The sequence below is a fragment of the Ruditapes philippinarum genome, unplaced genomic scaffold (genome assembly GCF_026571515.1).
Source record: "Ruditapes philippinarum isolate M1 unplaced genomic scaffold, ASM2657151v2 ctg1051_1_1_1_1, whole genome shotgun sequence".
Taxonomy (NCBI): Eukaryota; Metazoa; Mollusca; class Bivalvia; order Venerida; family Veneridae; genus Ruditapes; species Ruditapes philippinarum.
Genome location: NW_026856855.1, coordinates 108,573 through 132,933, shown reverse-complemented (window position 1 = coordinate 132,933; position 24,361 = coordinate 108,573). Strand labels below are relative to the sequence as shown.

The following is a 24,361-nucleotide window of genomic DNA, read 5'->3' as shown; positions in this document are numbered from 1 at the left end:
ACTACAAGGGTAATCATGTACATGTACCTGTATTTATGTAAACGAAATATCAATCTAAACTTCCGTACATGTAGGTGAATGGGGTACCTGGAGCCCATGGAGCAAATGTAACTGCCAAGGAACAATCACACGTGTACGCCGATGTGACAACCCGAAACCAAAATATGGCGGCAAATATTGCAGAGGTCCGTCTGCTCAAACCATGGAGTGCGACCGACCAGACGAATGCGACAGTATGGATTTTTTTTTGCTTTATTTTTACTATTAATGTTTATATGGGTTGATATGATTTTGGGGTTATTTCTAATTCAAGAAATGTTTTAAGTTATATAGATTTATAATATGTTATATGGCCTTATATAAACGATTGCTTGTAAATATAACCCAAGTCCTTATTTTGCATATAAATGTTTTATACGGCCCCATATAACCTGTCAAGAATCTGTGTAACGAATTTATAATACTGCAAACATTCTTTATTAGAGAGAAACTTACTTGAAATTAATTCTGAAATCGACTGCAGCGGTGTATAAAGATTATAAAATCGTCACGGTTATCCAATTAAAATCGACTTGCCCCTCACCTTTGTGGGTTCGAATCCCGCCAGGGATTCGTTCATGTGAAGAAGCTACCAAGCTAGCTTACGGAACGTCGGTGGTTCTACTCAGGTGCCTGCCTGAAATAATACACGGAAGGGCACCTAAGATCTTCCTCCACCAGTAAAGCTGGAACGTCGACATATGACCTATACTTTGTTGGTGGTGTGACGTAACCCCCCCCCCCCCCCCAAAAAAAACCAACATGTATACTATGGTGACCTTTAATTCATCGCGCCTGTTTCTCCCCTCTCACATCTGAAGAACATAATTATGAGCAAAATGTAAAATTGATTGGTTAGTTTGCGATACTGTGAGCATTCTGATACAATATCGTACTCGCTGAATGTTTGGAGTTTATCATTTTGTCATGGTTGAATCCAAGATAATAATGGCAAATTTAAGCCATGGGAAGCTATGAAAGGGTAGTTTGACATCATTGAATTTAAAAAGCCAAATGGTAGAGCGAAGACATTTAAGGTTGAACACTCTTTTTATAGAATGTGACATGGGCTACGCCCCAGTAATGGATGACGATGATGACGTAGTTACCTGCGGAGGTTTTACTAACCAGAAATGTCCAAAGAAGAACGACACATGTGTTCTGTACCCAAGATCAACCCGTGGTGCTTGTTGTAGGCCAATAGGTAATGTATATTGTACATAATAAGCTTACTTCAACACATTCTAAATATTTCAGCATGAAATTCATAAATGATATTCTATTCTTAAGGAGATATATTTCATAGCAAGGTATATAAATGTTATTTCAAAAGCTGGTATAGATTCGGTCAACTCCGTCGCTTTTCGTACATAGTATATCAGTTCGGAAAACAGCTTTTTATTCTCGTGTTTGCATTGGCGCTTTATTTATAAATATAGAAACGAAGATTAAATTTAATCCTGAACTCTTTGGTAGCTTACATAATTTCATATAAACATTAAGGGGACATGGTACCATATCGATCTTTGATAACAATGCAAATTTGTTTTCGATGCAGTTACCGACATGTTATCTTAATTTTTATTGAATATAAGAACTGCTTGCGCGGGAAAATGTTTTGCACACGGCTTGCTTTTGATTTCGTTACATGCAATAAAGAATAACTTAGTATTATTTCCTTACAGGCCTATTACATTCCAAAATTGAAATAGCAAATTAGAATGGCACAATGTATACGTATTTTCTGCATCAAACAAGTATTTGCCAGCTTATAAAGCCTTAACTTTTTTATTATCCTTCATTGCAAAAGTAACAAGAGTTTTCTTCAGAAAATACGTACATCCGGGCTGTATGCATATGCGTACACAGTACGTATAACAAATCAGCATATAATACAGTCAAATGGTCAATGTTGAAACTTTATAAAACATACATCATGACGTCACACAGTATTTTTTAACAATAACAAGCATTACTATCAACTATATACATTGTTTTATTAGACTTCTGGACACAATGGGGTGAATGGAGCTCTTGTTCAAAGACCTGCGGTGCTGGCGTCGAGACTCGAACGCGTACCTGCACAAGTAAAAACCCAGAAAGAGATTGTTCGGAGGATGATTCGGACACAAGAAGATGTAACGAAGGACCATGTGAAGGTACATTGTTGTCCAGTTTTACACAAATGAGTCAATTAATTAAAACTTATAACTTACTTTACATATTATTCTTGCCTATTGTTTAGATATTTCATGTTACCTTATTTATGTATTCAGCAATATTGACGATATGGCCCGAGTGGTTCAGGTGTCGGACTAGTAATGTATGATCGCTAGCTGCATGTATCCAACCCCCGTCAGGGGCAAGTCGTTGTGTCCTTGAGCAAGAAACTTTACACTCATTGCTTAGTACTGGTTGGTTCCATGAACAGATTCGAAAGTGTCTATAAGCTTATAACGTCGAATAACAATCGAACTAAAATGAATTCTTTGTAAACGAATGACATTGAATTTATCATTGGAAGGTGTATTGACACAAATCTATTTCATATTCAGGCCGGGAATCGTTCGCAGTAAATCTCTTTTTATGTGCGGTTAAGATATTTTCTTTGACAATTTAGTTCGTTTCCTAGGAAGTTAATTGTTACACTGTCAATATTATGTACTATAAAAGATGGTTTATAGGTTTTTTCTTCCTAGACCATAAATAAACTGGTTTCATATGCATATGTATATGTTTTGTTTCCATTGCAGTTGAAACAACTCCATCTTACACAACTTCCGTTACACCATACGGCCCAGACGGTATGAATACTTCCTATATTCTATAAGTTTTCTTATCTATATGAGATATAAAGAGGTATAGAAATGCCTTGAACAGAAATATATTCTTTTATAACAATTCCTCACCTTGTGGCTGAGAGGTTGCCTGTAAGGGTTCATGCATCAGAATTGAATCAAGCTTATAGAGATTGGATGGCCCTCTTCCAAGATGTGGCAACATGTGTTTAAAATAGATCATGGCCGCGTTAATTTATTGCCATTCTAAATCAATGAAAAGCCTTTCCTTGAAACATTTTCATGTAACAAACGCCATATCACTACATTGCGCTTTTTCAAATAGAGTAAGGCGTTTTTGTCATACCAGTGTGCATAGACTGCATTTTGCCTGTCATTATGTGTTAAATTCAGTGTTTAAAATAATTTCATCATTTTTTTTCAGGTGAATGGAGCTCGTGGTCACCATGGTCACGTTGTTCAAGGTCATGCGGTGAAGGTCGTGAGACACGATACAGGGAGTGTAGTGATCCTGCCCCAGGACCTAATGGCAAACCATGTACAGGAAACGCCGAGCAAGAAAGAGCATGCAAAAAGAAGGATTGTCAAGGTGAACAGATTGTTAAAACTTCAAATTTAAGTAAAGTTATAACTGAAATTCCTTAGACCTGGAATGGACTGTTATTAATTTGAATAGGGCTAATCGTATCAGTTATACAAATTAAGTAAGTAAAGGCTAAACATGAATACCATTTATAAAACTATATGTTTCTGTATGTCAGGTCCACCTAACTGGTCTCCATGGGCACCATGGGGAGAATGTGATGTCCACTGCGGCACAGGCATGCGAACTAGATCAAGGTAACACACTCTTGTCTTATATAACTACTTTACATCTATTCAAACCAGTTGACTCCCCTAGTATTGCAAACTCCATTTACTAAAATTTGTTATATACCTTTTTTTTAATTCTGAAAATAATTGTTATATTTCAAAATTGGGCAAACAGCTAAGCTAACAGCCGTGTTTTATCATAAAATAAAAAATATTTTGAGCCTAGATTAAAAAAAACAAATCGAACCTATTTATATCAGGCGGTTACTATAAATAAACCTGAATTTACGCATGCGCACATCTTATCAATTTTTGTTTACTCAGAGCATGTGACAGCCCGGCACCAGCACCAGGTCAAGACCCTTGTCCAGGAGACGATGTTGATACGGAGATTTGTACTCAACGGCCATGTGAATGTACATTTACTATGACTGGATTTGAAAACATATTTGGCTACGAACCGTCTGAACAAATCGGTAAATTGATAAATTCATTGTAGATCTGGATTTCCTTTATTTTTCCCAGTTTCTTTATTAGAAAAGTATTAATTTGTCCGAATTGCTCTCAGTGTAATATCCATAGAAAGTAAGAGTTTATGTTTTTTTCAAAACAGGACAATTTTTATATCAAAATATACATATTCATGTTAAAAATAATTGAGAAACAGAGTAAAATGAAAAGAATATGAACTTATCCTATGTTATTAATTATTTTTATTTATTGAATCATTTAATTTATAGAGTTTATGTTTCCAAATTTGTATCAGTATATACTTATACGTTTTGTAAAGATTCATTTTTTGTCAAACGAAACAAAAGAACTTCACTCCAGAAATAAGTATAATTATGCAATATTTACTCCTCATTTTCCATGCACCATTTTGCCATGCAAGTGGAGGCTTACAGCAAAAAGGGAGGTAACAATTTGAAATAAATGAAAGTATATTGTGTCAATATTACTGTTTTCTAAAGGTTGGGTTGAAAGTGATGGAACATACGGTCCAACAAGCCCAGACGAAGATGTCTTTATTGATGATACGTTCGAAGATGGCGTCGTTGTACACGTGGACTGCAGCAACTGGTAAGATATTTCCTGACAATTTTGCCGAAAACACTAAACTTGTTGTCAGGTTTTGTCACGTTGTTGTCAGGTTGTACAGATTAACAGCGTTAATGCTTAAAAACTGCCCAGATATTCTACCTGGCAATTAAATTAAAGAAATTCTGAAAATATCATACATGCTATTACAGAACTCGCGTTTGTTGAATTTAGCTTAAGTTAAACATTAAGTAATAAGTGTCTCTGTGTAGTGAACTTAATTAGGCCTACCAATCATTAGGTTCGAAGATTTCGAAACCCGTGCAAAATGTACGAAAACATGGTCACATGTAATCTTCATTGGTAAAAGGCTATTCATTTAAAGTGAACATTTGCCCCTTTCGTCAATGGAAGTCTTTAATGGACATATCCATCTTACAATCAGGACAAAACCCATTCATCATATTAAGGGAAAATTCAATACGAATTCAAAAGTACTGACTGCATAGCAAACAATGCAGAACATGCATAAAAATTTCAAGCTGGTCCTGGTCTTTATTAGTTTGAACTGGTTACCCACTGAAGCTTATCTGGTTACCCACTGTAGCTTAACTGGTTACCCACAGTAGCTGAACCGGTTACCCATTGTAGCTGAACTTGTTACCCAATGTATCCAAAACGTAGTTTTATTCATCGTTTGAACAAACAGCGTGTCTGTAAGATTATGACGTCCTACATAACCGAGCTAGAATACATTCTGTATAAAATACAAAATTATTTTGTATTATTTCAGTACCTGCGACGAAGGTATGATTGACTGCCAAGTTGGTGATTGCGAAGGTAAAGTGCTTTTTATATTAAGAATAGTCCTTAAACAGTTAAAGGAACTCCACTGAGTTATAAAAGCCTAAATAAAATATGAAAAAGAATTTCTTACAAAGAACAGCTTACAACAGATATACTAAAGATATTGTGCTTCTAATACAAATTCTTAAATGTTAACAAACTTTTATTTATATCGGCTACATCCAATTATTCGTTTAAAGTGAGCAAGTATCAAGCGATTTGATTTAATATGAAATAAAGAAGAAATTGGTCGGGGATTTCAGATTTAGTTCGCTATAGCGATAATTCGTCATTAACGAGTTCGTTTTAAGTAACGTCGACTGTTTATTTTTCAGAGTGCACATACTCTAAATGGAGTAAATGGACAGACTGCTCGAAATCTTGTGATGTTGGTCAAAGGCAGAGAACTCGCCGTTTGAAGGACAGTTCTAGACGTGCATCTAAATGCAAGCCTGTACTTACCGAGAGAGAAGATTGTAACCTTGACCCATGTCCGAGTAAGTTGTGGGGTTTTGTTTTCTATTGTTTATATTGTTAAAAATGACATATTTAAACTAATTTGGTCTGAAAGTAGAAAAGTTACGGCATGTCATTTGGTTGTTCAACCTATATCGCTTGTGCGACTAAAAAATTTTATGTCAATTTGACCAACTACATGTATCTATAGAAGATCAGTGTTTCAACTTCTTAAAAGTATGCTCTACTGCTTTGTATTTTATCGTTGAACATCCCAAAAGAACGCATGTAATAATTTTATTTTTTTTACATTTATCACACGTTTATACATATTATATACATGTATAATAAATGTGCCTAAAAATGCCTTTGATTTTTATAGTTTCTTTAGAAAAAAGAATTTTCTGTAAGGATTCTAACATCTTTCTACATTTTTACTGCAAAAAATATAAAATAAAATAAACCGGGAAAAAACTTTTGCACGTTTTGTTAATAGCCGTCATGCCTCCGGAATGGAACACGTGGTCGTCATGGAGTGACTGTACACCGGATGCACCGTGCACGTTCGGCACGAGACAGAGAAACAGGATGTGTAATATACAGCCAAACAGCAACTGTTACGGTGACGCTGTGGAGACAAAACCGTGCGAAAACCCGTGTGTTACAAGTAAGTAATTTTATTCATATGTTTTATGCTTTTGACTTAAGAGGAGTTTGATTTGAGAGGTGTTTGAGTGGTTGTGGGACCTCGTACTTGGGATAAATGAAACTTTCACTTTTAAAATTGTGTACTTTATTTATTATAAGTCTTACTCAAACGAATGTGACTGAAATATTCAATATTTAAATATTATGTCACTGAATATGTTTAATGTCACGTTATGATTAGTGTTGATGTGACATAAATAACGGCAAACTTTAGTGCAGTTGATTCAAAAGACTTTTATAATTTCTTTATAGTTTCTTTTACACGAAAAGATGTTACAAAAGAAATATTCATAAAAAATCACTTGTCAAACACGTGCCAAACGGCTATAATTAGCAACTCGTGCATTAGTAAAATTTAAATATATTTATCTTATAGCCCCAGCTCAGTGTGACCATAATATGGTATGGAGCAATTGTGCCAACAGATGTCCACACACGTGTATGGACGTAAGACTCGGCACGTGCACTGAAGACGAAGATGACGAATGTGAACCAGGTATAAATAGAATATGCTTTAGAATTAATGTAAATAAAAGAAGTCTAAGAACGTTAAAAGCAACGGTGCGTGAAATAGAGGATATTGAATGAGTGTAAGTTCAATACTGAATTTATTGCACGAGTTGAATAAAATGATATTATGCGAGCCTCTGGCGAGCATAATATTATTTAATTCAACGAGTGCAATAAATACAGTATTGAACTTACACGAATTTAATATTCTATTTATCACATTACCAAAATAAAGACCGTTTTAAGTGAAATAAGAATCATTTTACATTGACACGCCTATAGTATAACGCTAACATTCAGCGCGTCTTTACACTATGTTTGCACAACGCTAATGACGTCACGTCAAAATATATGCACGGCCGTGCAATACCATTTTTACGGAGTCGCAAAATCGGCACGGGTGTGTGATAAAAAGCGTTACTGTGCCGAACTTTAGAACATTTCTGATGCGTGTTTAATGTAAACATATATAAAATGACTATTTTGATGAAGTTGTTCCAGTATGGTATCAGACAGATGTTTCCACACATTTCATTCTCAAAATTTAATGAATTTTTATCTGAATGATATATCAATAAACAATTTTGCGCAATTCAAAATACTTAACCAAAAGACCATAAAGGAGGTATCAAATATTTTCTCCAATTAAGCAAATTAACAACACAAAATTTTCCAAACTGAGCTAGGTACCTTTTCCTAAAATGGCTAGCAAAAGGCTTGTTGGTACTCAATTGGAAGGTTAAAATTGTAACTGCATCAAACTTACGTTTAAAACTGTTTTTATTCTTTATTTCAAAGGTTGTACATGTCCCGACGGTGAGGTATTGTACGACGGTGAATGCATAGTAGAGAAGAAATGCCCGTGCTACGACGAGGACGGAAACGTTATCTTGCCAGGCTTTGAAATTAACAAGACACCCTGTGAAACTTGGTGAGCCAATAACGAATATTTTTATAACATTTTTTGTTTTAATTTCAAATTAATCTTATTTAAAGTGCCTTTTATTCTACATGTACATATTATAAGCTAATTGCTAATTTCACGGAAATGTATTTGATTGTTTATGTTTTAAGTTAAACTATGAAATACAGATTGTATATTCATATGTGCAATGTATTTTATAAAAATATATTTTCTTTGAATTACAGCGTCTGCAAGAACGGAGAAATGGACTGCCATAAAGATCCTGACTGTAAGTTTATATAAGTTATTTATTGCATTTTAAACCAATGAAAATAAGCGCGAATGAAATATTGATTCAGTTATTAATAAAAGGAAAAACATTGAAATAATGTGAATGCTAAAATCACCAAATAAGACCAAGGCTTTGAAATATAGGGTGGTTTACGTTTTCGCATTAGAGTTAAGTTGATCGATGCAGTTTTGAAAGTACTTTACAACAACTATTTCAACGGAAAAGAACTTGATTTGGAATAGATTTAAAAAAAAAAAATTCCCTTGTTGATCATAATTCTCATATATTTCTTTACTCTCTTAATTCATCAGGTTGTGAGTGGGAGACCTGGGGACCATGGGGAGAATGTAGTGATACCTGTGGCGAGGCTACTAGGAACAGATACAGGTAAATTATGATTCCTAAAGTCTTAACGTACGGTAGTCGGTGTATTTCTTTTACTGGTTATCTTGTGACAACGCAAAAAAATCAAAAGTACGATAATTCCGGTTATAAAATACAACACGTAATTTTGACATGCTTTTGAACTTTTCGTTCCGCTACTTGAAAAGTAATGTGCATGACATTGACATAAATAAGCAACCATTCTGTGTGTACCTACCTACGAATTGATTCTTCAGAAAATATATTTAAAGAATTGGGGAAAAGGCACCTGTTTTCCTGAATATGTAACATAATATCAGAGCTTTAAGATACAAAAGTTTAATTCATTGAATCAGAATCTCAGTCTTGCTTTGAAATATAGAGCTTAAGCTCAATCTATTACAAAATATGTAGGCCTAAGATTATGCAATTATGTTATTAGTGGGCATAATATATATAAAATTTTTCCATTCATGCTGTAGAATTTTGATGAATGGCGATCCATACACATGTGGTGAGAAGGTTGACACAGAAGATTGTCCGAGAAAACCATGTCCAGCGGATTGCGTCATTCGTGGCCAACCGTATCACATTGGTGACGTCACTAAAGAAGAAGGCTGTGAAGTCTGCCACTGCACAACAAAGGGAGAACTTTGTGAAAATGATACACATGCCATTGGTATATATATATCTTACTTTTTTGTCCCACGCAATATTCTAACCTTCTAATGCGCGTATGAATTTCACCAATTGTTTTAATTTCACCAATTGCGTCATTTCCGGAGATAGCATTAATTCAGGTCACACGGAATAGCGTTATTTATCATGTTCTACATTACATACAAAATATGTGACGAGTTTTCACAGTACATCCGGTGCAATATGTTAACAAAATAGTTATGTTTTATTCATACTTCACTATTTCCTTTCAGTTGACGGTAACTGGTCCGAATGGAGCTCGTGGAGCACGTGCAGTAGAACGTGCGATGGTGGCGTAACCAATAGATACAGGCAATGTAATGACCCACTTCCTCAGTGTGGTGGCGCACCATGCAAGGGACGTAACTCTGACAATAAACCATGCAACAGTGATGTGTCTTGTGAGTATTATAAGAATTACATGTATGAGTAATGTCAAACGAATTGCAGGATATCATAATAGTAACAATATAATTAAAACATAAAATGCACCAGTTGTGTATACATATCTGTTCTGTTCAACAAACACCACGGTGTCCTAGAAACGATGTCCTAGAAAAGCCTAAAACGATAATTATAATAGAATATAAATGTAGCCTATAATTGTATTGAAGATTATTTTGTAAAGCTATAATTAAAAAACTGAGAGGGATGCGTATAGATGTAATAATCATTAGATCACAGATTGACTTAATACATGTACAAATGTAATCTTCGACGTTATAATTATATAAAATATTACTAAAATTGCAAAAGTTTGAGAAGAAAAAAAATCACTGCTAAATACCAATGAAATCATAAACTTTTGCACGTCTCGTATGTTTATGTGTTACAGGCTGTACGGTTTCCGCCTGGAGTGTATGGTCTGAATGTTCTACCACGTGCGGTAGAGGAACCAGGACACGTGCACGTGAATACGAAAATGGCGCCAACAGTGACGATTGTTCAAAGGTCTTACAAGAAACAGAATCTTGCTTGGAGCACGAGTGTGACAGTAAGTTATAAATATAATACAAATACGTATTCATGAATATTTCATTGTTATAAGGAGTAGCAAAATTACCAAAATTCATTACATAAAAAGTGAAATATGATATACGATTAATCAAATGATATTGTGAAAGAGAAATGTAAGTGACATATGATATAAACAATTAATCAAATAATCTTGTTACAGTGAAATGTAAGTGAAATATGATATACAAATAATCACAGTGAAATGTAAGTGAAATATGATATATAATTAATCAAATAATCTTGTTACAGTGAAATGTAAGTGGAATATGATATACAATTAATCAAATTATCTTGTTGCAGTGAAATGTAAGTGGAATATGATATACAATTAATCAAATAATTTTGTTACAGTGAAATGTAATGTTACCCAATGGTCGGATTGGTCGGATTGTTCAGAGGATTGCGGTGTTGGCCGAAAGACCAGAACCAGACGCATTCGTGGACCGGAACTTCCGGATTGTCCAGACCTCAACGATTCTGCCTTATGCTATAAGAAAGCATGTCGTAAGTTTTACAAACATTTTTACTACTATTAGATAACCTATTTACAGAGTTAAATCACAAAATGCTATGAAATGCTTACGAAAAGAATAAAAAAATATCTGGATATTGGTCGTGTTCTGAGGTTTTTATTTTTTATTTATATTTATTAGTAAGAGTATAAGATGGGTTCATTAAATACATGTCTTTACTAATGTTAATAATAAGTTTTATGACTTCCATACTTTGCAGTGTCTTCATTAAAGATTTTTACAATGTTGCTAATGGATTATTTTGCTCGGCTTTTTTGTATAAATCGCCTCTACGAAAATAAAATATTCTTAGGGGTTTCTTTTGCGTTCACAAATTAGCAAAGGCTCTTATTTTTATCAAAAAAGGCTGCGGACCTAATGAAGAATATTCCAACCACACGTTGTGTGAGCACACTTGTGAGAACAGACTTAGTGGAGTACCTGAAAACTGTGAGGAGAAACTTAAGGACGGCTGTGTCTGCGAAGATGACTACTTCCGTGACGAGAACGGTGATTGCGTGAAAATTAACGAGTGTGACAAATGCTTTGTTGACGGTGAATATAAGAAGGTAAATGTTATTTTTATAGCAATAAAAGTTGAGCCATTTTATAATGAAATGAAGGAGTTGTAAACGATAAGAAAGCATTCAGTCCTTCTGACGGCTTTTATCTTTCATCTTAGTTTATAGACGCTTATTAATTAGTATAAAAAATGAAAGTGAATATCAGTTAATGTGTTAATGTAGCTCACCTAACCTATATGTTTGACAATTGAACAATGATTTTGTTGTTACAGTCTGGCGAGACCTGGCCATCCGAGGACAACGAATGTTCCGTTTGTGAGTGTATCGCCGGAAGTGTTAAATGTACACCAGTCTGTGAAATACCTGAATGTGGCGAGGTAAGCATTCCATTAATTGATTGATTGATTGATTGATTGATTGATTGATTTATCTGTTTATTTATTTATTTATTTTGTTAAAAAAAAGATTTTTGTTACTTGTATTGCTACCTAAAAGAGTTAAATTGAATCAAGAAAGTCTAAGTAGCTGTATACGTATATATCGTGTAATATGAAAAAGACAAATCAGTGCAGCCCAAGAATTCTTCTTTTCATTTGTTAATACATTGATATCACCGGAATTATACTCGATAAAATAAGAAAAGTTAAGTTAATTCACAAACTTATATATATTCGATTTCAGGGTGAAGTACTCAGCTACGACGTACCAAACCCATGTTGCCCAAGATGTGTTGAACGAACAGGTAATTCATTGTTACAAAATACATATACTGTAAAAAAGATAACATTGTATAGAATTGTGCTAGTTTCTCTTGTTTCCTTAATGTCAGTTTTACGCCAGCATTGTATACTTAAGAGAACAAACTCTAATCTTTTAACACAATGAAAATTAAATCAATTGCTTAAACTTGACCTTTTGCCGAAATATTCGTGAGTCAAAACTTGTGAGCTTTTAAAGTGGCACAATGTCCATGACAATTTTAAATACAGATGAAAACAATATAAATATTATGTTCTTATAATGTTTTAAAAAAAATATTGCTAAATTGCATGAACGCTTCTATATTTGATACTAAATACGATCAACGTAATTATTTATTGTATTACATACATTGAAGTATAGACTAATTCACGTTAATGTTAGTACACACTTTTCTTTATAGACGAATTCACTTTTAAAATTAATGGTAGTACACACTGTTCTTATTTTAAATATATACCACATCAATATCTTTCTTTTAATGGCAGTACAGAATCATTCACATTATTCTAACCACGCATTTTTACTTCTTTCAAGATTCGTGCACATTGTACAAACGATCCGACTACTTGGAGGATCCAAGTCATTTATGCCGGTCCGTATCCAAGATAGAGTTCACATATTGCGAGGGATCATGCGGTAATAGTACTTCAGTCCCAATGCTTCTTGCCAAAACCGATGCCATGCTTGACAACGAGTGCAGGTGAGTTAATCACATTTAATATTTCGAGAGCTAAATTCTAAATGAGGCTGGTATTTCTTAAGCACAAAAAACAAAACAAATGAAATGGTATACATTTTCGAAGTTTAAAAGTGGCCCAGTGTAAAACAAATCTTTTAAACGCTTCGAACCACAAGATAAAGACTTGTAAACATTTCAGGTCTAAAACAACGTCTTACTTTTAGAAAGTCTAGAGGAAATCTAGTCTGTATTGCACGGGACTGTTGGAGAAAAAGTTCCTCAAAACCAAATGCAAAAGAGTCAAACAAACTCGAATTTCAAGAGTAAAAGTAGTTCAAAGTATTTATAAAGGGTCAGAGGTTGAATTTGAAAATGGTTCACTTTTTGAAACTATTTTTAACTTTCTTGAATTTGTCTTAACAATGCTTATGAAGTTAATATGGAGACATAGAGTGTAAGTGCTTACCACTTTAGTGTTAAACTTTGGTCCTGAATGTTGAATGTCTGAACATTACGCTTACGTAAAATACTCTTTAACACTTACGTATGCCATATACTTGAACAAGTATTTCATATGTATAGAATAATCGTAAACATATTTTGAGAATTTTGCTTGAGCAACACAGTAACATTAATCAATAAATGACAAATGTGCAGTAATTCTTTATCATTGTGTCAATTTTAACTTCCGAAATTGACGTAATTATATTTGATTTTATTAACGTTTGGCTGTTTGTTACGTCATCAGATGCTGTACGGGTGACGTCAGAAGTTACAAGGAAGTGAACGTGCTCTGTGGTGAAGGTAAATCTCAGAAATTGAAGACCATGTTCGTTCCTGTAATAGCTGCGTGCAGTTGTCAAGTTTGCCAAGGAGTTGCCAGACCTCGTGAGTGACAGTATTTTCTTTACATTTTACCTGTGATTCATAAAATATACCAGATATATTTTATAAGTAATACACTGGAAAATATGCAAAGTATACAGTAGTGACATTATTTATTTCATTTTAAAGTAGTGATAATTCCATCTTTAAATGTTTGTCAAAATTCAGCAAAATAAGTTGGTTTGGAAATATGAAAAATATTCTCATTGCCTGTGTAATCATGTTACCATGATTATGTAATGCCAAAATAAGGCAAAGTAGAATTTTATTTTACAAGATACGTTTACATATATCAAATGCACATAAGATATTATTTGTAATTTCACTTTTTTATTAAAACGATTGTTATTACGTCATGTGAAAGAAAAATTACTTAACTTCTTCCTTATCTACTAATTTCATAAATATATCAATGATAATGATGATAATCGTAACGATGATGATAATGACTGACATAATCTATTTTGTTCATTTTCAGAAAATGGACCGTCCCAAGGAAAATAGACTAACCACGAATAATCAACCAAAAATATACCTAAACCCCGATCGACCTACCATGGACCGTTATAACCGACTACGATTTTAGCCAATTTTATATATTATGATTTACCGATGCCGACCAAGAAATGCGATAAACTTTCTCCTGTAAATAGCCCCCCTGCAAAGATGAAAAATACAAAAAATAATCCCCCAGTGATAAAAAATAGACATTGTACATAGTTAAACAAAAAAATGTGTAAAAAATACAAATTTAAAGATGGCATTATAAAATAAATGAAAAAAAAATAATAAAATAGAAAAAATAGAAATTGTTTGTTTTTATTTTTTGTCATAGTATTAAGGTGTTTATAATCAGGAATAAAAGCCTGTATCCTGATATTTAATCACAGAAACATGAAATTTAGATTATCACAGCGCCTTTAAAACCAATACTATACTTTCAATTATTTGGAAGACGATATCGAAAGTGAATAACAGCATGAAAGTGCTTTTGACTTGCATTCAAACTTACCTGTACATAGAACTAGCATTAGATATCAAAGTACGCCAGAAACAACAACGTAAAGCGACGTATTTTTGAAAATTGCACATTTTGTGACGCGTAATATGACGTCAACACACGGCGTAATCCAGTTCCTTCCTAAAACACGTGGTTATTGGTTAACTGCATAATGTCCTGCACCTATGACCTTCATGAAACATAAGCTTCATCCTAGTGTGTTGTTTGTTTTAAATGAAGCGTAAATAGTTTCCTTAAAGTGGCAAGCCCATTCAAAGATATATAATGAGTGAACAATTGAAAGTCAAAAATAAATTACATTTTGCCATAATTCCATTCAATTTTATAACTTACTTTACATGAATGAAAGATAACTCACGTGTCTCAATGAAAGTTTTGTAAATATGTATCGGAGTTGACATGTAACGTTCAATTTATAAAAAAGAGTGGGGCAGTCTTTTAATATATCTTTAGCAGATTTATATTTTATCCTGAACATTAACAAGTGTTGGTCAATCACCAATATAACAGTCAATCTTTTGAAATGGAAAGACAATTCAACTCAACTTGAATATGAAACAAATGAGCATAATGTCACTTTAAGTAAATTGAATGTTGGCTTTCTAAACATGGTGGATAGACCAGATATCTTAGATGTTTCATTGTTTTGTAAAATGGAGAGGACATCTACACATTACATAAAATTGCTATAAAAAATGGAAAAATGTTACTGAAGACACACACTGAAATAGTTTACGGGAAAAAACTTCATTGACAAAAGGAACGAAGTTTGCAGTAAAATCTACACAATTTAGAATCCATACTTGACTGATTTTATTTTCACGTCCACGTAGTTTCAGAATATCTGAGATTTCACACCACAGGCCCACAGTATTGGTCATATAGCGACTTTCCAGCTTTATTGATGGAGGAAGACCTCAGATGCCCTTCGGAGCATTATTTTAGGCACAGGCGGGCACTTGGGGAGAACCACCGACGTTCCGTAAGCTCACAAGAAAGAGACCAAAGTCCCTGTCGGGATTACTGTACTAAAATAAAATAACATCATTCTATCAATCCAGTGCATTTTAAGTAAATGTAAATGTCCAGAAAAATATAGAAGCGAAATCTAGAAATGCCAATAATATCATTGGTATTTTTCTTAAAATCAAAATAAATACCAAAACATGGGTAGAAAAAAAACACAGTGTACATAAGCACGAAGACTCATTATACCTATATTTCATATTCTTTCATTATTTATTAGAGCGACTGGTTTCTTACAGAGTTTGTCATATACTTGGCAGCAATTATTCTGTATCAGTATTCGCTTGATTATCCACTGACAATACCATTCAACATGAATGTGAAAGTACAACACTTGAAAACATTGAAAATTAAGCGATAACAAATGCGGTAACAAATGCAGAAAATGTGAAGGGTTGTGCAATTAAATTAAAAAGTCCGAACACACTTAAATTGTCTCGCGACTAAAGGACATTTAGGTTAATTTATAAAAGTAAAAACAACACAATAAATCCTTCGTTCGACGAGGGGCAGATAAAGCCTTTCAGTCGAAATTGTCCATGTACCAAAGGTCTATCAGCTAATTCACTACAGTGTGTAATGCATGAAAACTGCATGTTAATGAATTGAACACCCCCAGCACCGTGGCATACCGGGAGTATCTCCCCTTGCCTTGGTCTGAAGTGAATGATTATATCAATCTGCATAGAATAGAGAGTTTATTCATAAGAATATGTCTTTAAGGGCACAAGATATTTCATATTTCATATAGAAAATTTAAAATGTCATTGAAGGGAATTACAGACTGTAACAGGTATATAAAAAAGATATTGTAAATAAAAGAACTTATTATAACACGCCTTGTCGCTATGCAAGTTCGTCAGACTGTATTATTTAGTTGCAAAAGAGAAAACCGCATAATGAAAAAAGACCATCGTCCTTCCTGCACAGTGCAGGCGTTCATAGACAAGTGTATGTTAGTTCAACTTATTAAATTCTATTAGAAAACATAGCTTTTAACAAAAAGCTATAATTACGACTGCTAAATTAAAAACAAAGATTTTATAAATATGTCATATGTTGCGGTTCGTTAGATATATGTCAGATATTATTTCTTGCATATTCTGCCATATTATTTCATATTTAAAATGGTTTACCTCAATATGATATAAGTTCATGGAAATTTAAGTCATTTCATCCATAACTACTTTTTTACAATATCGTATGAACTTACAACTTACTTTGGCACGCGACTCATCTGGCACCCCCATGCCAGATGAAATTTCCAAAATGGGTAAAACTCGCGGATACACCATCTGCTATGCAGGAATCAATGATCCTGAATGATCATGAAGAAAACAATGATCCTGAATGACCATGAAGAAACCAATGATACTGAAGGACAATGAAGAAAGCAATAATCCTGGAGGACTATGAAGGATAAATTATTCTGAAGGACCATAAAGGAATCAATTAATCTGAAGGACTTTAAGGAATGAATTATCATGAAGTACCATTAAGTAATCAACTATCTTGAAGGACCATTAAGGAATCAATTATTCTGAAGAACCATTAAAATATCAATTATTCTGAATGACCATGAAAGAATCAATGACGCCGTAGGACCATAAAGGAATTGATGACCCTGTAGGACCGTTTGGTATAAAAATTTAACAGAAGCAAAAAATAATCTTTCAAGAATACCCAAATGCCTTATTGCATTTAGGCTGCTGATGTCTGAAAATTGAACATTCGTATAGATTATTCAGGTAAATTATTCACTTTTGCTTTTCAAATATACATATTTTTAAAGAATTGAATGGGTAATGCCCCTATTATTGTGAGTAGTATGCAGTAAAAGGTAATGCCGGGCTTAGTAATTGGTTTCGTTTGTTTGGTTTTACGGCGCACAAACACAATTTAGGTAATATGGCACCAAAACAGGAAGGATGATTTTTGCAAACCCCGGATGATACAACTTAAAGGAAAACAAGTGTGGGAGAAGCAAAGGCTCTTGTTATTTAAACCAATTTATTCGCCTTTTACGTTCACGCAGTGATAAACAGTGGCTTCAAATCTGATGCTTCAGCCCACATTAATGACTAACCGATACGAAATGCTACTTATTTGTTTTTATTTATTGAAAGGCACATTATGCCTCAGAAGTCAGTATTTTTTTTAATTCTTTAAAAAGGTCAATTGTGTTTAATAATGTATTAAGAACATGTCAGATGTTCAAAAACTCAAGAAAGTAGGACTGGATGTGCAGTAATGCTTCGTAAGGATACAATTTTTTTTTTATTTTCATTGGATGTAACATGTTTTTTTGTTTTGTTTTTTTTTTATCAAATGAAATGTTTTGTTTCTATCGACCGACAAAAATATACTTATACAGGAATTCTTATATAGGATTTTTTTGTTCGGTTGACCTTAATTATTTAGTTCGGCAATGGGAGGATTGTCAATTTCTTTAAATATGTTCCTTAAGTACTTATAAGTTCTTTATAAGTATATAATAAACAACAAAAGTAATGTAAAAATATTTGGAAAAAAAATCCGTGGATTATTTTCTCCCATTTTATGAAAATGAGGTTTTAATCCCAATGGAGCAACCATGGGACACGTAAAACCCAATAGGAGGATGGAAAACCCTTGGGACGGCGCACTTGCCCAGCGTTTTATTTGTCTGCTATCTTTATATAAACGGTCAACAATCCCCAAATCACATCCACATTTTATATTTAACTTTTTGTATTGAAACTATATTTAAAAGGATAGTTGAGTTTGCAAAAATTCCAGACTTGCAAACTTTTTATTATTATTACTGGAGTTTTTGCTAGTTTTCAAAGTGGGTTATTAGTTAAATTTTTCTGCGTGATTTTCGATAGTTATACGTGATATTTACTAGTTTTTTGCTTAATCTTCAGTTGGTTTTCACTAGTTTCTGCGTGATATTTACTAGTTTTTGCGTAATTTCAATTGTTATTGCGTGGTTTTTACTATTTTTGTGTAATTTTCTCTTGTGATTTTGTTTGGTCTTTGCTAGTTTATTATTATTTTCTTATTAACATTATAATCTTTTTAAAACTGTCTACAAATTAACATTGCACTCATGTTCACCTTTCTGATTGGCTAAACACAAGCTCTTTCATTACCAATATCTAACTTAATTAACCATGTAATATCTACGTCACAATCACGTGGCATGGGACTGGGGATTATTTGTCCCCGTTACAATCCCTTTATTGTACTTGGTCTACTGTTTTGTACCCAACCAGCTGCCGGTAATACTTGTAATACTTGTAATTTAGTATGTACTACGCAAGATTATTGTTTGTGCACTTATCGACAGAGTGAGTAATTAATTAATAAGTATTATTATTCTTATTGTTATACAAAGGTAGGGACATAGACGGGGCCACGCTTGACTGCTAATTGGATTAAGAAACAGATGTATAGATACTCCCAATTAGGATGAACTGTATGTACAAAAGTTCTTGCACGACCATTTTTTGATAATTATTTTCAATGTCAGATTTTAGCTAAGTCCCATTACAATAAAAACAACTGAATTTTAGGTGACTTATTGAACTTGATAAAGAATTTGTTTATTAGTTATCTCACAGCAACTGCAGATAAGAAGTTATTATGGATAGAAGCCGAGATGTTCCGATTCCACACTAATAAGACCTTGCGTAAATCAACCACCTTAGAAAAACAGATTTTGACAGTAAAATGAATACTTATTAAATGTTAACGAGGCAGGTGGTTCTTTTCCAAGAATATGTGCAAAAAGAGATACGCATTAAGTTAAACAGCGTATACTCAAATAGAAGATAGAGTAAGTAATATCAGTAACTTTCATTTCAAAAATTGCAACATTAATATTATTTCCATCCCATCCCTAATACAGAAGAATTCGTGATATCCTTTATTTGTTTGTTTGTTTGTTTGTTTGGATTTTTACAGCATGTCAACACATAACTGGTCATATCGCACCGAATGCTATAATAGGCTTAAAATGTTTAAGCTTTATGAATGACAATAAAATATTCCTTATTTACTTTATTTATAACAAGCGGTCTTTTAGAACGGAGTAAATTCTTTTTTCAATACATTCCGACTCATCACACCCTCACTGCCTCACTTCAACCCACCAACACCCACTAAACCAAAATAAAATAAAGTAGATAACAAATAACATGAAGAATAACAGTTTTTATAAATACATTAATAAATAAATAAATAAATATTAAATAAATAAAAAAACTGAAATAAACTGCAATAAGATAAAAAATGGTTTTTCTTTTCTGTATTGATAAAAAGACAAAAGAGTTTAAAAAGAACATAGATGATTTGCAAAATAACGAAGTCGTCAAATATTTGCAGAACAATTCAAGAACGTATATAAAGGAGCTTGTTTGGTTCATTCATAACTATTGAACGATTACTCGTATCACTAAAACTTCAAGAATGAGGGTTATCACACTTGTGTTATTGGTTAGTTTATTGGCAACAGTTGTTACCACTTCTTCAAGGAGTAAATCTGGATCAATGGATAAAAGCTCTAAACAAAGATCAAATAACGAACGTTCGGGAAACGAAGAGAATAAATCACCTGGAAAAGATGATGTAGATTCAAAGTTGTCAGATGATTACACAGAAGGATCTTACAAGTTCAAAGATTCGAAAGAAACTTCATCGACTAAATCAAAAAGTTCGAAGACATCTAACAATCACAGCGTTATGGAGGCAATGGAATCAACAGGCTCAAAAAGTGTAGAATCAAAAACATCTAGAAAAAGTGTAGGAAAGGAATCAAGAGAGTCGAAAATGTCTGTCAAAACCTCCGGTAAAGATGATGAAAAGAAGTCCAAGGAATCAAACGATGTATCCAATGATATCGGCGTTATTGAGGCAAAGGGATCGACAAGTTCAAAAAGTGCAGAATAAAAAATATCTGGAAATAGTTTTGGTAAAACATCTAGTAAATCGAAAATGTCTGCCAAGGCCTCCGGTAAAAATGACAGAGGCAAGTCCAAGCAATCAGGCGATGCATTTAACAAAAACGGCGTTATTGAGGCAAAAGGATCGACAAATTCAAAAGGTGCAGAATCAAAAACATCTGGAAACAGTGTAGGTAAGACATCAAGTGAATCGAAAATGTCTGCCAAAACCTCCGGTAAAGATGATGAAGGCAAATCCATCGAATCAAACGATGCATCCAAAAATAGTGGCGTTATTGGGGCAAAGGGATCGGCAAGTTCAAAAAGTGCAGAATCAAAAACACCTGAAAATAGTTTTGGTAAAACATCTAGTAAATCGAAAAAGTCTGCCAAAACCTCGGGTAAAGACGATGATAATAAGTCCAAGGAATCGAATGATGCATCCGACAACAGCGGCGTTATTGGGGCAAATGAATTAGCAAATTCAAAAAGTGCAGAATCAAAAACACCTGGAAATATTGTTGGTCCAACATCAAGTAAATCGAAAATGTCTTCCAAAGCCTCAGGTACAGTTGATGAAAGCAAGTCCAAGAAATCTGGAGGTTCATCTAACAAAGCATCCCAAACCAAAGGTACTAAGTCCATAAAAAGCAAAAGTGAAAGGAAAAGTAAAACATTTTCAAAATCCGGCGAAAACAAAATTAGTATGGAATCAGAAAACAATGAAGGAACAATAAATAAGTCGATTCTGAAAGAAAACAGTGAGCAATCTAAGACAGGCATGGAGAAAAGCAAATCTAAGTCTTCCGAAAGTATTGACAAATCAAAGGAAACCACGAACAAACATATGGATAAAGCTTCATCCAAAACACTCGATAATGAAGCTAAGAAGTCATCTAAATCGTTGAAAAGTAAAAACATAAGCAAATCAAAATCATCATCCGGAAAAGACAAGACCTCATCTAAGTCAACGGAAGCTGATTTCGACGAGTCACTGACGTCGGGTAGTATAACCAATGGTAAAACTATCTCAAAATCTAAAAGTACAAATTCGAAGGCAACCAAAGAGACAAAAATCGGAAAGAAATATAATTGCGTGAAAGACGGAGTATCTTATAATACATGTAAGTGTCGTTTATGTTATTTCGTTTTTATTTGTTAAGATTTTTTTCAATTTTTGGGGTTTTTTGTTGTTGCTGCTTTTCTTTTATTTTTATTTTTTTGTGTGTGTTTTTCGTTTTTTTATTGCTGTCTTTACATGTTATTACCTGTTGTATTTATTGTTTGTTTGTTCTGTTTAATTAGATTTATATTATTTCAACTGACAATGAAATTTTTATGAATACAATTGCGAAAATTGTAGTATTTTATAAGTAAAACATTATAAAAAAAAGTTTACTTCATGTCCAATATAATTACATTGTATATCTCTACAAAATTTTCGTTTCGTTGCAATGCCTTAGTAATAGGTTTGTTTAGTTGTTTGTTTCTTCTTTTTTTCTTTTTTTTTTGCTTTTACTTTAAAAAAACTTTTCGGGGACTTTTTACTTTTGAAAATTTAAAAAAAGAAAAATTTATAAATAAAAAAATTCATTTTGCTTTTTTTTTTTGGGAACAATTTAAACAACGTTTGAAAATTTAAAACCCCAACCCCGTGAATCGTTTTCCAAAGGGGGTTTTCACTAGGGGAAAATTTTTCACGTGTAAAGGGGGAAAAAACATGGGGGGGACATCCCAAAAAATTGGGGGGCCCCCCAGTTTTCAAGGAAAAATTTGGGGGAAAAAAAACGTTTTTGGGAAAAAAACTTTTTTCATTTTAAATTTTGGGGAAAAAGGGGGGTTTTTTCGAAAATTTGACCCCAATAGGTTAAATTTCGGGAAAAACCCCAAAATTTTTCCCGGGAAGGGGAACATTTTTGTGTTTTGAATGTGGCGGGAAAAGTATGGGGGATTTTTAGGGGTGCCGGAAGTTAAAAAAAATTTACTTAAAAACACCATTATCAAAATTTTTTCCTTTAAAAAAACTATTCAGGGACGGTTTATTAAAAAAAATTTTCTATTTTTGAAAAAACATCGTTTTCTTTGAAAAGGTCCAAAAATTTATTTTTCTTTATTTGGAAATGAATAAACCCCAATTTTGGAGTGGGAAATTAAACCCCAAATTTTTTTCCGGGGAATTTTTTAAAAAAAAAACCAAAATTTTTCCACCAAATTATAATTTAAAATTTTGGGAAATTTTTTTTTAAAAATTTAAAAAACCAAAAAAACAAAAAATTTATTTAAAATTCACTTCTAAAATTTTATTGTGGTTTTTTCTTTTAATAATATAAAGTGCCCAGTTTTAAATTTAAGGGCCCTTGTCTATTATGGGTTAAATTTTTTTTTCCATAAAAAACTTTAATTATACCCCCGGGGCTTTTTTGTTTTATCTTTTTTTCCAAGGGGACACTAAAATTTAAAAAAATTTTTAAAACATGTATAAAAACGAAGGGGAGACCCCGGGGAAAAAATTTTTTTTCGTCTTTTTGATTTTTTCTTTTAAACTATTTTTTAAAAATTTTGCCTTCAAAAAAAAAACTTTTGGGGGCCCGGGTTAAAAAGGAAAAAAAAACCCTTTTCTCCTTTATAAAAAATTTAAAATTTTTATTTTTCCTAACTTAAACCCCCCCTTTGGTTGGGTTAAAAAAAGGGGCTGGGGGATTTCAAAAAATTTTGCCCAACATTTAAAACTCGGAAAAACCGGTTTAAAAAACATTTCCCTTAAAATGAACTTAGATTTTGGGGTAAATTTCTTTTACAATATCCCCGGGTATCTGTTATTGTTTTTTTCCAAGGGTTTTTTAAAAGCCCACCGATTGTTTTAAAACTTTTTTGGTGATTTTTTGGGTTTTTAAAAATTTTTTCCCAAAAAAAATAAAAGATATTTTTTAGGTTTTAAAAACCCCAAAATATGTAGAATTTTAAGGGGAAAAAATTCATGCGGGGAAATTTTTAAAAAAAATTGGTCTTTTTTTAGTTTTTTTTTGAAATCAAAGGGTTTCTTTTAATTTTTTTTTCCCCTTTTTTTCCCCCTTAAAAAACCCTTTAAAAACGGTTAAATTTAAATTTTAAAACCAAAAAAAAAACCCCGTTTTTTAAATGGGGTCAAAAAAAGCTCGTATAACATTTTTTTTTTTATTTGTTTGATTTTTTTTTTTCGTTTTTTTTAAATTTCCCATAATTTCAAAATTTTTTAAAGGGAGTCGTGTATTTTTAATTCGAAAGATCCCATTAATTGAAAACTCCCCGCGTTTACAGACCTCCCAATTTAATTTTATAAAAAAAAATTTTGGAAAAATTTTTTGGTTATTTTTTGCAGGTCCTGTCGCCCCCCCCCTTGGGGGAAAAAGGGGCGTTTTGAAAAAAGAAGGTCTTTTAAAAGGGAAAAAACCCCCCAAAAAAGTTTTTCCGGGGGGAAAAAAGGGTTTAAAAAGTGGGTAAAATGGGTTTTAGGGGACGAAGATTGTAAATTTTTCCATGTAAAAGTAAGAAACATTTTTTTAAA

At 33.0% G+C, this 24,361-nt stretch overlaps 2 protein-coding genes across 2 annotated transcripts in view; both read left to right on the top strand.

Moving 5' to 3' along the window:
* Positions 1-14,643, top strand: part of LOC132747924 (mucin-2-like) — a 33,975-nt gene extending 19,332 nt beyond the window's left edge. Inside the window, exons 26-50 of the mRNA XM_060737455.1 lie at positions 75-233; positions 1,097-1,243; positions 2,043-2,198; positions 2,793-2,843; positions 3,262-3,426; positions 3,599-3,677; positions 3,975-4,126; positions 4,622-4,730; positions 5,482-5,528; positions 5,870-6,031; positions 6,487-6,657; positions 7,075-7,194; positions 8,007-8,139; positions 8,358-8,401; positions 8,716-8,791; positions 9,250-9,446; positions 9,700-9,867; positions 10,302-10,460; positions 10,835-10,987; positions 11,362-11,564; positions 11,792-11,896; positions 12,201-12,261; positions 12,816-12,981; positions 13,709-13,848; positions 14,324-14,643. Of these exons, the coding sequence (XP_060593438.1) occupies positions 75-233; positions 1,097-1,243; positions 2,043-2,198; positions 2,793-2,843; positions 3,262-3,426; positions 3,599-3,677; positions 3,975-4,126; positions 4,622-4,730; positions 5,482-5,528; positions 5,870-6,031; positions 6,487-6,657; positions 7,075-7,194; positions 8,007-8,139; positions 8,358-8,401; positions 8,716-8,791; positions 9,250-9,446; positions 9,700-9,867; positions 10,302-10,460; positions 10,835-10,987; positions 11,362-11,564; positions 11,792-11,896; positions 12,201-12,261; positions 12,816-12,981; positions 13,709-13,848; positions 14,324-14,349 (3,149 nt within the window). The 3' untranslated portion in view covers positions 14,350-14,643. The remainder of the gene's footprint in view (positions 1-74; positions 234-1,096; positions 1,244-2,042; positions 2,199-2,792; positions 2,844-3,261; positions 3,427-3,598; positions 3,678-3,974; positions 4,127-4,621; positions 4,731-5,481; positions 5,529-5,869; positions 6,032-6,486; positions 6,658-7,074; positions 7,195-8,006; positions 8,140-8,357; positions 8,402-8,715; positions 8,792-9,249; positions 9,447-9,699; positions 9,868-10,301; positions 10,461-10,834; positions 10,988-11,361; positions 11,565-11,791; positions 11,897-12,200; positions 12,262-12,815; positions 12,982-13,708; positions 13,849-14,323) is intronic.
* Positions 14,644-20,869: 6,226 nt separating this feature from the next.
* LOC132747923 (uncharacterized) lies at positions 20,870-21,979 on the top strand. Its single transcript, XM_060737454.1, has one exon. It carries the CDS (start codon positions 20,870-20,872, stop codon positions 21,977-21,979), a length of 1,110 nt encoding a protein of 369 aa, XP_060593437.1.
* Positions 21,980-24,361: the final 2,382 nt, after the last annotated feature.

Excerpts from the sequence above, each read along its gene's own strand:
- LOC132747923 (XM_060737454.1), top strand. The coding sequence starts at position 20,870 with ATGTCTGCCAAGGCCTCCGGTAAAAATGACAGAGGCAAGTCCAAGCAA.